The sequence below is a fragment of the Heptranchias perlo genome, chromosome 15 (genome assembly GCF_035084215.1).
Source record: "Heptranchias perlo isolate sHepPer1 chromosome 15, sHepPer1.hap1, whole genome shotgun sequence".
In the NCBI taxonomy this organism is placed as follows: domain Eukaryota; kingdom Metazoa; phylum Chordata; class Chondrichthyes; order Hexanchiformes; family Hexanchidae; genus Heptranchias; species Heptranchias perlo.
The window spans coordinates 39932136-39948119 of record NC_090339.1 but is presented as its reverse complement, the minus strand read 5'-3'; the positions used below and the strand labels follow the sequence as shown (position 1 = coordinate 39948119).

Sequence of the window (15984 nt, the reverse complement as noted above, 5' to 3'; positions counted from 1 at the left end):
GAAGGCTAGACTTCAGAGACAGGCTGAAGTCTTGGACTAAAACTGAAAGGAAGGCATTCAAAGTCACAAGAGACAATCCAGTGAATAAATGTAATCATATTATTGTGAAATGTGAATTAAACATGTTTAAAATCTTATTTTGGACATTAGACATTTCACCTACTGAAAAAAAAAATGCTGGAAGATTTTTTCACCCCAAAAGGCATTCATTGATTTGATTGGTTCATCAACAAAATGTGACGGTAAAACATTGATGCAAGATTTTGCCTTTATAAAATGTTGATGTAGGGTTTTCCCATTACAACTGATTATACTCAAAAATCATAACACAGGAAGTAAGGTTAATGTGTCAGTAAGCACAAGCCATACACAAAACTATTATAAATAGATCTCCTTCACATGCAGCAAGGAATGTGCAAGCAGGACCCAGCCATTAAGAACTGTACTTTAAAAACTGCCCCAACTGCAGTACTGGCAGGAATGAAATAGCAAGGCAAGTATAAAAATCAGAGACTCAGTGGAGGTTTTCTTAAAAATTAACTTTTCTACTGCTACGAGCTAGCACTGACAAAAGTGTCAATGATGTTTGGATACCCACCAAAAACAGGAACTAAATAGTATATTGATTCAGCTCCTGTAAACAAGATATAAGGCTTCAAAAGTCAAGGTGCCAGGAAATACGAAACCTTAGCAAAAACAAACCTTGCAACTTAAATTCCTCAAACAAAATATAAAGTAGTAGATGACGGAGTGAGTTATAAATTTCATATTTTTCAGATTTAGGTTTGACTTGTGTCTGGTCTGAAAATACCCTCATGACCAAGCATGAGCCTTTTTAAAAAAAATTCGTTCATGGGATGTGGGCATCGCTGGCAAGGCCAGCATTTTATTGCCCATCCCTAATTGCCCTCGAGAAGGTGGTGGTGAGCCGCCTTCTTGAACCGCTGCAGTCCGTGTGGTGAAGGTTCTCCCACAGTGCTGTTAAGTAGGGAGTTCCAGGATTTTGACCCAACGATATAATTCCAAGTCGGGATGGTGTGTGACTTGGAGGGGAACGTGCAGGTGGTGTTGTTCCCATGTGCCCTTGTCCTTCTAGGTGGTAGAGGTCGCGGGTTTGGGAGGTGCTGTCGAAGAAGCCTTGGCGAGTTGCTGCAGTGCATCCTGTGGATGATACACACTGCTGCCACTGTGCGCCGTTGGTGAAGGGAGTGAATGTTTAGGGTGGTGGATGGGGTGCCAATCAAGCGGGCTGCTTTGTCCTGGATGGTGTCGAGCTTCTTGAGTGTTGTTGGAGCTGCACTCATCCAGGCAAGTGGAGAGTATTCTATTACACTCCTGACTTGTGCCTTGTAGATGGTGGAAAGGTTTTGGGGAGTCAGGAGATGAGTCACTCACCGCAGAATACCCAGCCTCTGACCTGCTCTTGTAGCCACAGAATTTATATGGCTGGTCCAGTTAAGTTTCTGGTCAATGGTGATCCCCAGGACGTTGATGGTGGGGGATTCGGCGATGGTGATGCGTTGAATGTCAAGGGGAGGTGGTTGGGCTCTCTCTTGTTGGAGATGGTACTTGCCACTTATCAGCCCAAGCCTGGATGTTGTCTAGGTCTTGCTGCATGCGGGCATGGACTGCGACATTATCTGAGGGGTTGCGAATGGAACTGAACACTTTGCAATCATCAGCGAACATCCCCATTTCTGACCTGCACTGGAGGGAAGGTCATTGATGAAGCAGCTGAAGATGGTGGGGCCTAGGACACTGCCCTGAGGGACTCCTGCAGCAATGTCCTGAGGCTGAGATGATTGGCCTCCAACAACCACTACCATCTTCCTTTGTGCTAGGTATGACTCCAGCCACTGGAGTTTTCCCCGATTCCCACGGACTTCAATTTTACTAGGGCTCCTTGGTGCCACACTCTGTCAAATGCAGTCACTCTCAACTCACCTCTGGAATTCAGCTCTTTTGTCCATGTTTGGACCAAGGCAGTAATGAGGTCTGGAGCCAAGTGGTCCTGGCGGAACCCAAACTGAGCATCAGTGAGCAGGTTATTGGTGAGTAAGTGCCGCTTGATAGTACTGTAGACGACACCTTCCATCACTTTGCTGATGATTGAGAGTAGACTGATGGGGTGGTAATTGGCCAGATTAGATTTGTCCTGCTTTTTGTGGACAGGACATACCTGGCCAATTTTCCACATTGTCGGGTAGATGCCAGTGTTATAGCTGTAATGGAATAGTTTGACTAGTGGCGCAGCTAGTTCTGGAGCACAAGCCTTCAGGCACTACAGCCGGGATGTTGTCGGGGCCCATAGCCTTTGCTGTATCCAGTGCGCTCAGCCGTTTCTTGATATTAAGTGGAGGGAATCGAATTGGCTGAAGACTGGCTTCTGTGATGGTGAGGATATCGGGAGGAGGCCAAGATGGATCACCACTCGGCACTTCTGGCTGAAGATGGTTGCAAATGCTTCAGCCTTGTCTTTTGCACTCACGTGCTGGACTCTGCCATCATTGAGGATGGGGATGTTCACGGAGCCTCCTCCTCCGGTTAGTTGTTTAATTGACCACCACCATTCACGACTGGATGTGGCAGGACTGCAGAGCTTTGATCTGATCCGTTGGTTGTGGAATCGCTTAGCTCGGTCTATAGCATGTTGCTTCCGCTGTTTAGCATGTACGTATACCTGAGTTGTAGTTTCACCAGGTTGGCACCTCATTTTTAGGTACGCCTGGTGCTGTAACCTCATGGCCGGCATATTCTTCACTCTACCATTACCAACAAGCCAAGGAATCAACCCTGGTTCAATAAGGAGTGTCGAAGTGGCATGCTCTTCTACACTCCTCATTGAACCAGGGTTGATCCCCTGGCTTGTTGGTAATGGTAGAGTGAGGAATATGCCGGCCATGAGGTTACAGATTGTGCTGGAATGCAATTCTGCTGCTGCTGATGGCCCACAGTGCTGCATGGATGCCCAGTTTTGAGCTGCTAGATCTGTTCTGAATCTATCCCATTTAGCACGGTGACAGTGCCATACAACACGTTGGATGGTGTCCTCAGTGCGAAGATGGGACTTCGTCTCCATGAGGACTGTGCGGTGGTCGCTCCTACCAATACTGTCATGGACGGATGCATCTGCAATAGGTAGATTGGTGAGGGCGAGGTCAAGTAGGTTTTTCCCTCGTGTTGATTCACTCATGTGTCCTTCAGGACTCGGCCAGCCGTGATGCTACCGAGCCACTCTTGGTGATTGACATTGAAGTCCCCCACCCAGAGTATATTCTGTGCCCTTGCTACCCTCAGTACTTCCTCCAAGTGATGCTCAACATGGAGGAGGACTGATTCATCAGCTGAGGGAGGACAGTAGGTGGTAATCAGCAGGAGGTTTCCTTGCCCATGTTTGACCTGGTGCCATTTGATTTCATGAGGTCCGGAGTCAATGTTGAGGACTCCCAAGGTCACTCCCCCCCTGACTGTACCGGCACCTCTGGTCGGTCTGACCTGCCAGTGGGACAGGACATACCCAGGGATGGTGATGGAAGAGTCCGGGATGTTGGCTGAAAGATACGATTCTGAGAGTATGGCTGTCAGGATGTTGCTTGACTAGTCTGTGGGACAGTTCTCCCAATTTTGGCACAAGTCCCCAGATGTTAGTGAGGAGGACTTTGCAGGGTCGACTGGGCTTGGTTTCCTTTGTCGTGTTCGGTGCCTAGTGGTCCGATGCCGGGTGATCCGCCCGGTTTTATTCTTATTATGACTTTTTTTTTTTTAAGCGAGATTGTACAACTGAGTGGCTTGCTAGGCCATTTCAGAGGGCAATTAAGAATCAACTATATTGCTGTGGGTCTGGAGTCACATATAGGCCAGACCGGGTAAGGACGGCAAGTTTCCTTCCCTAAAGGACATTAGTGAACCAGATGGATTGTTTCCCCTCTCACCCCGAAGGTGCTGACTCTTGCCGCGATGCTGTTTTAGACACAGGCAGCCTTATGGTACCTAGAACAAAATGCAATTCTTCATGTACAAATCTAGAGTGTGTGTGTGTTAGGAAGCTAACACACGAGCCCAATCTGGTTCTCACCTGATGTCCGTCCACTTTGACTCATTCTAGAAAGTGTATGTCAATAGATAGCAAATCAGGAGTGAGAACTCTATGACTCTATCGGACCAAATGCTGGAATATGGGATTAGAGTAGACAGGGCTGATGGCCGGCGCGGACACGATGGGTCGAAGGGCCTCTCTCCGTGCTGTATGACTCTATGACTCTAACTGTAACCGATTTTTTTTTCTTCCCCTATCTAGCCTAGAGACACAGATCAACTATAGCATTCAAAATGTTGCTCCAGCTGAGTTCAGTTAAATCACCACAGACCAGGACCTAAGCACAGGTTCTAGGACCCTCTGGTGTGTGTAGCTCCATACTATATATACTGGGTAGTGCCTTAACTAAGCTGGACTCTGGAATGTTGAGATGCTCTTGGGTAACCATTTGATAACAACTATGATCCCACTGAAATGTGGCCACGCATGGATAATTTTTTTTTAAAATCACCTCGTAACCTTCATTTACGTCAGTCTGCTCCCAGTGTTCATTAGGTACTCCCATACGCTGAAATTCTTCTCTAATATTTATTGTTTTCCAACCTATTCCTCTGTCCGTTTCATTCTGCTTCGGGTTGTACAAGAAAGCATAAAGTTCCTCAAACGCCACTGAAATATAATCACATTTTTTTTTAAAGTTAATAAAAAGTTAAAATGTTGCTGTATAAAAGGAATGTTCTGCACTATCAGCAATAAAAATATAAGGCTTCAAAAGTCAAGATGTACACCATACTTAAAAAATGCTGAGAATCATTGCACATCTTCCAAGTGTTTTTATTTATTTTTTGGTCTGCCAGGTTTCCTATGCGATGAAAACCCATCATCATGTTGAGAGTCTCCAATTCATGCTATTGAGAAATCTACACCCACTGATAGGGTTTCTATCTCCCAAGTGTAAAATACATACTCTCACCTTGTAGGAACACATCCCATTTACCCAAATCCAGAGAGCTTTGGTACAGGTTGGCAGATCCAAGGCTAGGGGACCCACAAGTGTGCACAGTGATACTGCTGAAGTTTAACCAGTTAAAATCATGCAGCTTACCAGAGTAGATCACTGGTTAACATCCCCCTGCTTGTCCCACTAGGATCAGCCACCCAGTTGGGCTTTAATCTGATTACCAGGAAGAGAATCCCAGCCCACAGTGACAGATCTATCACTCCAATTGTGCATGTGTGAGGGGTTTTAGCAAAGAGGTCTGCCTCCTATGTGGCTTACTATGCCTGCTGGTTATTTAGTAACAGGTCAGTGTAGCCTACATCTCTGCAACCAGTTCTCGTTTTTGCTACAAATCTGTTCAACAGTTTGATCCTGGACCTTACACATGGGATTCTGTTGCGTGCCTAAGAGATCTGAACAACTGAATAGAACTATTTGAATGCATACATTATATGCCACAAGTTTAACCTGCATTGAGAATTTACTACCTTAGATAGACCTGTCATTGTGGGCTGGGATTCTCTTCCTGGTAATCAGATTAAAGCCCAACTGGGTGGCTGATCCTAGCGAGAAAAAAGACCAAAGTGCACTCCTCAATGATGTCCTGAAGGACTCTGTCCAGGTTGAAGTTGCCATCCACCAGGGCCCCAGGCATTAATATGGTTCAACAGCTGGGACAAACAGCCTTCCAATCAATACCTCAGATTCCATCTAGAGATGTGCAAGGCCATAATAGCACATTTGCAGCATCCACCACCATAACCCACTGGTAAACCAGTTGTTCAAGATGGTGAATAGAGTGCGCTAGATCCCCAGATGAGTCTGCCAACACCAATATATCATCTAAAAGAGAATGTCCAAAGACTGTTACTCACTAAGATTCCAATCGCACCCCTAACAATCTCTAACTTTCTCATCTCTTTTCTTATAGGCCTGGATTCTTTTTGGATCCATGGGTGCCAGTGCCCTCAAAACCATGTCCAAGAATCCCTTCTTGATGCGGTCCTATTTAATCACGGAGTGCATTCCACCCAAGCCCAAACCTGTCCTCACCCAACATCCACATAAGTATACGTTATTGGATAACAATGAGAGGGAATACTGACTGATTTTTGTACTTTCTTAGTCAAGTGGCACTCTGGCTAATAATAGTACCTTAGGATCACAGGAACAAGAGTATGCCATTTAGCCTCTCGAGTATGTTCTGCCATTCAATGAGATCACGGCTAACGTGTGACCCAACTGCATATAACCACCGTAGCTCCATATCCCTTATTACCTTTGGTTAACAAAAATCTATCAATCTCAGATTTAAAACAATTGAGCTAGTATCAACTGCTGTTTGCAGAAAAGGGTTCCAAACTTCTACCACCCTTTGTTTGTAGACGTGTTTCCTAATTTCACTCTTGAGTCTTGGCTCTAATTTTTAGGCTATGTTCCCTAGTCCTAGACTCCCAACCAGCCAAAATAATTTTTCTCTGTATACCTTATCAGTTCCCCTTAATATCTTGAAAACTTTGATCAAATCACCCTTAATCTTCTAAATTCCAGGGAATACAACCCTAGTTCATGTAATCTCTCATAATTTAACCTTTAGAGTCCAGGTATCATTCTAGTAAATTTACACTGCACTCCCTCCAAGGCCAATATATCCTTCCAAAGATGCAATGCCCAGAACGGAACACAGTACTCCAAGTGTGGTCTAACCAGGGCTTTGTATAGCTGTAGCATAACTTTTACCCCCTTGTAATCTAGTCCTCTAGATATAAAGGTCAGCATTCCATTAGCCTTTTTGATTATTTTCTGTCCCTGTCCATGACATTTCAATGATCAATATACACGGACCCCTAAGTCTCTTTGGGCCTCTAGTGTTCCGAGCTTTTCACCATTTAGAACGTACTCTGATCCATCCTTTTTAGGTTCAAAGTGGATGACCTCACACTTGCCTACATTGAAATCCATTTGCTACAGTTTTGCCCATTCACTTAATCTATTAATGTCCCTGTAATTGTATGCTCCCATCTACACTGCTTAAAATGCTGCCCATTTTCATGTCATCAGCAAACTTGGATATGTGGTTCTCTAAGTCGTTAATAAATACAAAGAATAGTTGAGGCCCTAACACAGATCCCTGTGGGACACCACTAGTCACATGTCGCCAATTTAAGCACCCTGCCCATTATCCCTACTCTCTGTTTCCTGCCGCTCAGCCAATTTCCTAACTAGGTCAACAATTTGCCCTCAATTCCATAAGCTTCAACTTTAGCTAAGTCTCTTATGAGGGACTTTATCGAATGCCTTCTGGAAGTCCATATAAACAACATCCATAGATATTCCCCTGTCCATTACTTTAGTCACCTTTTCAAAAAATTAAATCTGGTTCATCAGGCACGACCTACCCTTTACAAATCCATGCTGGCTCTCTGATCAGCTGAAAATTTTCAAAGTGTTCAGTCACTCTATCCTTATAGACTCTAGCAATTTCCCTACAACAGATATCAGGCTAACTGGTTTATAATTCACTGGTTTCCCTCTCTCACCTTTCTTAAACAGTTCCAGAATTGAGAGAACTTTGGAAGCTTATAGTTAGGGCATCTGCAATGTTCTCGCCTACTTCCTTTAAAATCCTGGGATGGAAACCATCTGGTCCTGGGGATCTGTCACTCTTTAGTGTCATTATTTTCTTCATTACTGTTAATTTGCTTACGCTAATTATGGTGAGTCTCCATCCCTGATTCAAAATTAGTTTCCTTGGGGTGTCCAGCATGCTATCCTCTTCCTCTACTGTAAATACTGATGCAAAGCAATTATTTAGCATGTCCACCATTTCCCTATTTTCATTTACAATATCACCATTATCAGTTTTTAAAGGGGTCCACATTGCTCTTGATCACCCTCTTTTCCTAATATAATTGTAAAAAATGTTTGTATTGATTTTGATATCCCTTGCAAGTTTCTTTTCATACTCCCTTTTTGCAGCTCTTACTATCTGTTTTGTCACCCTTTGCTGTACTTTGCGTCTCTCCAAGTCGCCAGGATCTGTGCTATTTTTTGCATTTTTGTATGCTTTTTCTTTTAGTTTTATGTTGTCCCTTTCCTCTTTGGTTGTCCTTAATTGCTGCCTTGGTTTAGTACACCAATTACTGCCCTCACTAAGATCAACTAACTCAGTGCACACTGGGGACTGAATCTATGACCTTCACAATTCAGTTACATCCTGTTTTTACCAAATGTTTATACTAAAAAGCCTATCTCACTGCTACAGTAGAACATATTCTTGTACTACAGAATAATCTTACCCTCTAGGCCAAACATCCTTTAGAAATTTCTCAGTGTCTCAAAACAATAGAATGAATTATGACATTAGAAGTTACTAGACACAGACAAAAGTTGCCTAAGGTGAAGTGTGACGATAAAGATAGCTTTCTAAGAAGGCATTTCAAATGGGCGACTAGGAGAGACACCAAGGAAGGTCACTGTTCAAAGAACAGATCTATTTTTATTACAAAACCAAATATAATTTCAAAATAGAATTCTACCAATGTTATTAAAGCACAAAAACATTGCTTCAACTATCAATACAATCAAACACACTGATAATTATGAACTGACACTAAAACTTGTATATAACTGTACTTTGTAATTATAGCTGACTTAAAATCAATACTATGGATGAGTTTGTGGTCCAGCCTACAGTAAAGCACAAAAGCTTTACAACATATATCCCTAAACTTAGAGAAGTCATTTTTCTACTCTATTTTATAGTAAAAACACAAAAAAAGCACAACAAAATTTCTGTATAAGTCAATTTTCTTACCTGCACCAATATCCACCAGGTTTCCTGAGCTTCTTACCCCACATCCTCTCCATCAAAAAGACCAACTATACTTCTACCTCGGTAACATTACCCATTTCCATTCCTGCCTCAGCCAATCAGCTGCCAAAACCCTCATCCATTCCTTTGTCACCTCTAGATTTGACTATTTCTCCCGGCCGGCCGGCCTCCCAGCCACCATAAACTTCAGCTTATCTAAAATTCTGTTACCCATGTGCTACCCCGCACCAAGTTCCACTCACCCATCACCCCTGTGCTCACTGACCCACATTGACTCCCAGTCCCCCAATGCCTCAAATTTCAAATTCTCATCCTAATGTTTAAATCCCTTCATGGCCTTGCCCCTCTCTTTCTGTAACCTTCTCCAGCCCTACAACCTCCAAGAACTCTGCATTCCTTCAACTCTGGTCTCTTATGCATCCCCCAGTCTTTTCATCCCAACATTGGCATCCATCTAGGCCTTAAGCTCTGGAATTCCTTCTGCCTCTCCACCTCGTTGACCAAGCTTTTAGTTATCCCTCTTAATATCTCCTTCTTTGGTTCGGCATCAATTTTTGCCTGGATTTTGTTTGTGAAACTCCCTACATTAAAGGCGCAATATAAATGCAAGTTGTTGTTTTTGTTGTTGTGGCGGTCTCTTACTTTCGCTGTTATCACCCAATGCTGGCACAGATCAGGGCCCCAACAATGTCAGCCTCAAAAGCACCAGTGTGACATTTTTCTATTTCCCTTCTCTGTGCCCTCTCTGGGTGAATTTGTTAATTCAGTGTTGAAGTAAAGGCAGCATAAACTGTGGAGCCACGTCAATTAGGAATTGGGTTGAGGCTAGCCAAACTCATTTGGCGTTGGATCACAGCCAGCACACTTTCATCCCATTTGTCTGGGCTGGATTTGAACTTAGGTCCCAGAAGGAAAGCCCAATGTCTTCTAACCCAAGGCACCACTAAGAGCACATTATTTTGTTATCATCACACAGCTGCTGTGGATATTGCTGTCCACAAAATGGCTGCCGTGTTTGCCTACATAACAGTCACTTCAAAGTAATTAATTGAATGCACATACGAGATGTTTTGGAGCTGTGTGGTAAGATACTATATAAATGTATGTCTTTTTGTAGAACATATCGACTACACCAGTCGCACCATCACCAAGACCGCACATCAGTGAAAGAGATGTCATACAGTTGTTAAAGCTTACAGTCAGCTATTTATACACTGAGGTATTGTACCTGGCTGTGACAATCTGAGAAGTGAACTGTAAACACCGTGACAATCACGTTCTCGACAAATAACGAAGTGAGCAACTCTGAAGTTCTTGCAATGAATCAGCAACGGACATCCTGCAGTAGTAAGGGGCAGCTTCTCTATTGTTGAAATGTGATGGTGCAAAATCTGTGAAGTATTATTTTAAAAATTATAAATTAGTTTCATTGTCAGCCTTTGAAGTCTATATTTTCCTATATTATTTTTTCCATTTGAGAACAGCTGTTTCAATTGCAGCCCTCTGCATAGAGTATTCCCAATTCTCCTTTGTTAGATAAAGTTATCAAATACAAATTGAAAACTGCTATCACAGCTGCCTAATAGGCAAAGGCACTATAGCACTAAGCCAAACAGATCTCTAGAAGAGGGAGAAAACATAAGACCACCAGGGTTCCCATTCCCGATTGCGATTAGTGACTCCTATTTTAAATTGCATTGTGGATATTGATTGAGCACAGGATCACTTGCAGCTGCGATGCCCATCATGCTCGAAGAGCCTTACAGCAGGGAAAAATCGTGGAGGGATTTGAAGGCAAGGGTTTTATATTCAGTATATTGGGGAACAAGGAGCCAATGTAGATCAGCAAGGACGGGGAATGATGGGTGAGTGGGAGTTAAGATGGGAACGTATATGGGCAGCCGAACAAGTTTCATTTTATGGAGGGTTATGGGTGAGGCACCAACAAGGAAGACATTGGAAAAAAAAATCAACTCAGAGGCAACAAAAGCGGGTACAAGAGTATCAGTGGCAGTAGGGGTGGAAACGGGTGTTGTTGTGGAGGTGCAAGTAAGCATTATTAGGATATGAGGTATGAAGATGAACTCTGGATCAAAAGGGGTGCCATGGTTTTGCAGAGTCTGGTTCCGCCTGAGCAAATCTCAAATTTTCCTTTATTGTTCCCCATAAGTTGCAAACAGCATACTCTTTTTCCTCCCTACATCTTCACTGCTGAAATCAAGATTCATCAGTTTACTACTCTAACTCATTCTTTCCCAGGAAATCAAAACTGTGGAGCCCCTTGCCTCAGTTGATCTTTCCTTCCTCCTACAATCTTCAGTCTTTTAATAACCATGTTTCGCATCACTTGAGCACTACTTTCTTATTGTCCGTCTTTTCTTTTAAACCTGGTTGGTGTCTTGTAATATTAGCTTTAGCCATTCACCTTGGTGTCACAAAAAATGTAAAAGCATTTTTTTTTAAAACGATGATTTCCTGATAAAATTAAAGAAAGTTTTTAATCCATGAAAACTGTAGCCCTGAGTTTAACCTAACCCGCCCTGCAGGAACAGGGTGAGGTTTGGTTGGACGCCTGTTTTTCACCCTATCAGATTTTACACTTCATTGAAGTCAATGGGGCGTAAAATCAGGTGGGGTGTAAAATGGGCATCCGGCCCGAATCTGCCTCATTCCCGCCGTGTGGGTTAGGTTAAAATGTGGGCTCTTGCTTTCAGGTTGAGAAATCAACATAAAAGTAGTGCATAACAAATATGTAACCACATACCCAGGTCTCTCTGCGAACCTCTGATGAAGATTCTACATAAATCAGATGGGTTGCAGTCAAGTAAAGCGTTCCCACTGCTGGTTTCTTAGAAGTAAACCGGTCAAGCAACTTCACTTGTTCTACCTGTAAGAAATCAAAAGCAAAAATTAGGAATTAGGATTGCAGTTCCCCTGATGGTCTAGTAGTTAAATTCAGAGTAAAGGAATTACCTGTGAAGTGCACTCACCGTACAGCAGCCATTGCGCACAATGAGACGACTGGCCAGATACCTGGGATATCATCCATCGCTGGCAGGTGGGTGCAATCACAAAGTTTTCATAGAAAGTTTGCATTACAAATGTGTACATAGGAATTTATGATAGAACAATAAATACTGTAGCTACAAGAGCAGGTCAGAGGCTGGATATTCTGCAGTGAGTGACTCACCACCTGACCCCCCAAAGCCTTTCCACCATCTACAAGGCACAAGTCAGGAGTGTGATGGAATACTCTCCACTTGCCTGGATGAGTGCAGCTCCAACAACACTCAAGAAGCTCGACACCATCCAGGACAAAGCAGCCTGCTTGATTAGCAACCCATCCACCACCCTAAACATTCACTCCCTTCACCACCAGCGCACCGTGGCTGCAGTGTGTACCATCCACAGGATGCACTGCAGCAACTCGCCAAAGCTTCTTCGACAGCACCTCCCAAATCCATGACCTCTACCACCTAGAAGGACAAGGGCAGCAGGCACACGGGAACACCACCACCTGCACGTTCCCCTCCAAGTCAAACACCATCCCGACTTGGAAACATATCGCTGTTCCTTCATCGTCGCTGCGTCAAAATCCTGGAACTCCCTACCTAACAGCACTGTGGGAGAACCTTCACCACACGGACTGCAGCGGTTCAAGAAGGCGGCTCACCACCACCTTCTCAAGGGCAATTAGGGATGGGCAATAAATACTGGCCTTGCCAGCGATGCCCACATCCCATGAACGAATAAAAAAAGCAAGTTGGCAGGAAGCACAAGATTATTTAATATAGTGTAGAAAATACCAACTATTACACAAAAATGAAGACAGAATGAATTACTTACAAATAGAGTCTGAATTACATCTGTACGATCCAGTCCAATTATCCCCCTTCCTCTAATCCCACTTCACCTGATCACTATACCTGGTCTTGACTCCAAGAGGCACGGAAGATCGACTATATATTTCGACAATTAAAATTGTTAGTTTTCCCCCCCCGACTGTTGCTACATGACAGTTCAGCAATGAAAAAGCAGAAGACAGCTTCCAGTTCAACAATACTAAAAAAGCATCACCATCTGTGTGGGGTCAGTTCCTCCATTGGTCTGTCTTGCAAAGCCATCAACGGGTCTGGGGAGCAGATCAGGCTGTGACAGAAGCTTTGTCTACAATAGTGGTGACATTTCCTGAGCCATTTCACACTTTCTTAAAAGGGAAGGGAATAGGAGTGTTTTCAGTCAAAATATTTCTCCCATGTTATCTGCAAAGCAGTCGGTGCACTTAAATAGCAAATTTACTTTGTGAAGCACAGAATTGTTTTAACAACACACTATATAAGTGGAAGCATAATTTTTTGGGGAAAAAAAGCTTAGTTTTCCGGGGTCAAATGGATTTGGATTGGCTCTCAAGCCAAAGCCGCAACCTCATTGTTTTCAGCAGGCTGCTCCTAGTCATTATTATGGCCTGGTGGGCCTAAATGGAGGTTGAAGTATTGATGTTTATAAAAACAAGACATTTGTAAATATATATTTTTCAACATGAAATGGAAGTGTATGTCAAACAATACAAAATACCCCCAGGGGAATATAATAAGCTCTTAGAATCAAAGTATGGAAGTAGAAAAGGTACCAATTAGAACTGTACTACAATTGATAGTGTAACATTAACACATCACCCTGTAACCTTCAGTGTAATAAAATGTTACTATTGCAGAACAAGTTATGGAATCGCATGGCAGTCGTGACAGCCTTCAATCTGTTTCAAGAGCTACTTTCAAATAGTGTTAATTTTCTCTACAGCTTGTTAGAAGTTAGGAAAATGCTCTCACATGCAAGTGTATTTTCACAGAATGACACATCTCAAGATATTAATAAGTCAGTGGTTTTCAAAATTTTCTGTTAAGGGACCCCAGCAAATATTGGCATACACCTGTTCTAATTTTCAAAAAGAGTGTCAGCTACCAAAGTAAAACTGTGTGATCATTGCAGATTTTTCCTTTATTATTAACATACAGCAGGAGTGTCCAAGCTTTTTGCCACACAAGTATATATCAATTGGTGTTGAAATTTAGGATTTACAAACTAATGAGCTAAGTGCTAAAAACATTTTACAGGTTCACAAAATTCAAACAGCGCAAACTGGGATACAAAAGGGTCCAGAGGGGCAATTTTTTCACTCAAAGGGTGGTGAGTGTCTGGAACGAGCTGCCAGAGGCAGTAGTAGAGGCAGGTACAATTTTGTCTTTTAAAAAGCATTTGGACAGTTACATGGGTAAGATGGGTATAGAGGGATATGGGCCAAGTGCAGGCAATTGGGACTAGCTTAGTGGTATAAACTGGGCGACATGGACATGTTGGGCCGAAGGGCCTATTTCCATGTTGTAACTTCTATGATTCTATAACCAGTAAGTAACAAATACATGCACAAAAAGACTGAGTTGCCTGAGCTTTGAGGGGTGAATTGTCAGGGCTCAGGGGCCACAGTTCAGACACCAAACTGCAACAGAAGCAAGGTTCTAGTAAGTCAACACATACAGAAAAATATAAAAATCTAATAACCTCATGGACCCCATTTTGAAAATCTATTGATTAAGCCAAGGGAGTAGATTTATAATCTGTGCATACTCTAAAACAGCAACAAAATACTAATTATGCATTCTGTATATCTTTAGTTGCATAAAATGTGTTCAGTAACATGTTGCCATTTGATTAAAAAGGTAACAGTCGTAATATTCAGCTTTAGTTTGTTTGACTAAGGCAAGACTTCTGTTATCTTAATGCCAACTTACACCCTTCACTGTCACATAAACAGTGGACAAAAAGTAGAATGAAGTGAATTGGCAACTAGAATGGAAGAAGGCCCTACCACCCAACCCGTCCCCAAAACCAGAGATTAGGATGAAAATATGCATTCATAAAAACTTATCATACACCAAAGCACTGCCCACTCGGGACAATCAGATTCAGTGACGCTACAGACAGTAAGACCGCCTTGGGACCATTTCAACTTTCTCGACTCTCAAATCTGAGCCCTGCAATCTGATACTATTTGCCAACTGAGCTGGTAAGATTTCCTATAATAACAACAACAAGTACTAACTTACAACAGGAGGATGTGACTCTACTCTTCTATTACAGAAAAGGTTACTTCTGCTAACTAAACTTAAAAAACATAAAACATGTAAACAAAAAGATAATGAAAAGGAGACGGCAGTTACTAACGAGGGACGAATGCAATCACGTTGATATTAAGTATCTGAACTTCATGCAGCTTTTACTGGTACAAGGTCTGTTAGATTTAAAAGGGGGAGGGGGGTGGTCAGAGGATAGACCGCAGCCCCCGCTCTGGGGGGGGGGGGCAGCTGCGGCTCCCCGCCCGCCGACAATAGTACGAACCTTGGGTGTTAGAATGTGCTCCATTGTAAATGATTATATTCCTGTCCGCCGAAAGAAGTCGCGATCGGGCTCCTGAGTGAAGAAGCGAGAAGCTCCGTGCCTTAATTGTTTTTTTTAAACAGGATTTGAGCCACCGACACCGTTACGATCCGCCATGTCTGCCAGTGTCACGTGATCCTCTTGTCCCCGCCCCCTTTTTTTTTCTTGCAAAGATCCCGCGAGACTTCCACACACCCCCAAACACGCGCCAGAATCTACCTGTGGTGCTGTATCTCAAATCATTGCCCTGCTCGTCTAAAATGTGTTTCTCAGGTTGTTTTTTTAAAAATGTTTTATATCAGAGCTAGAAAAGATTTGAAGCCGAGCTTCAGCGAAGGTAATCCGAGTCAGCGTGGCTGTGGCCAGAGAAATACAAACACTAATCCCACTGCCCTGCTCTTTCCCCATAGCTTGCTCTGTTTCAAATATGTATCTTAATTTCCTTTAAAAGATACAACGGCTTGTGCCTGAGCATTCTAATGTTTCAACAGTCCTCGGTGTAAAGTTACTTCACCTAACCTCTCAGCGAAAATTTTGAAAAAGCTTTAATAAATCTTTACTTAAGTGGAAATAGTCCAAGTATCTCTTCGTAACCTAGTTTCCCATCCTTGGCATCATCCTGGTGAATCTCACTGTGGCTTTAATGTCCTTTCTATTATGGGACATCCAAAACTGCAC

General features: G+C 42.9%; 1 protein-coding gene across 2 annotated transcripts in view; it reads right to left on the bottom strand.

Annotated features, from left to right (window-relative positions):
- The window catches only part of mtmr8 (myotubularin related protein 8), a 44736-nt gene extending 29303 nt beyond the window's left edge, over window positions 1-15433 (bottom strand). For both annotated transcript variants that reach the window (XM_067997115.1, XM_067997116.1), the window contains exons 1-4: window positions 15268-15433; window positions 11636-11758; window positions 10100-10262; window positions 4548-4705 (exon numbers count right to left, since the gene is read on the bottom strand). In XM_067997115.1, coding sequence (XP_067853216.1) covers window positions 4548-4705; window positions 10100-10262; window positions 11636-11758; window positions 15268-15291 — 468 coding nt within the window. In that variant the 5' untranslated portion in view covers window positions 15292-15433. The remainder of the gene's footprint in view (window positions 1-4547; window positions 4706-10099; window positions 10263-11635; window positions 11759-15267) is intronic.
- Window positions 15434-15984: the final 551 nt, after the last annotated feature.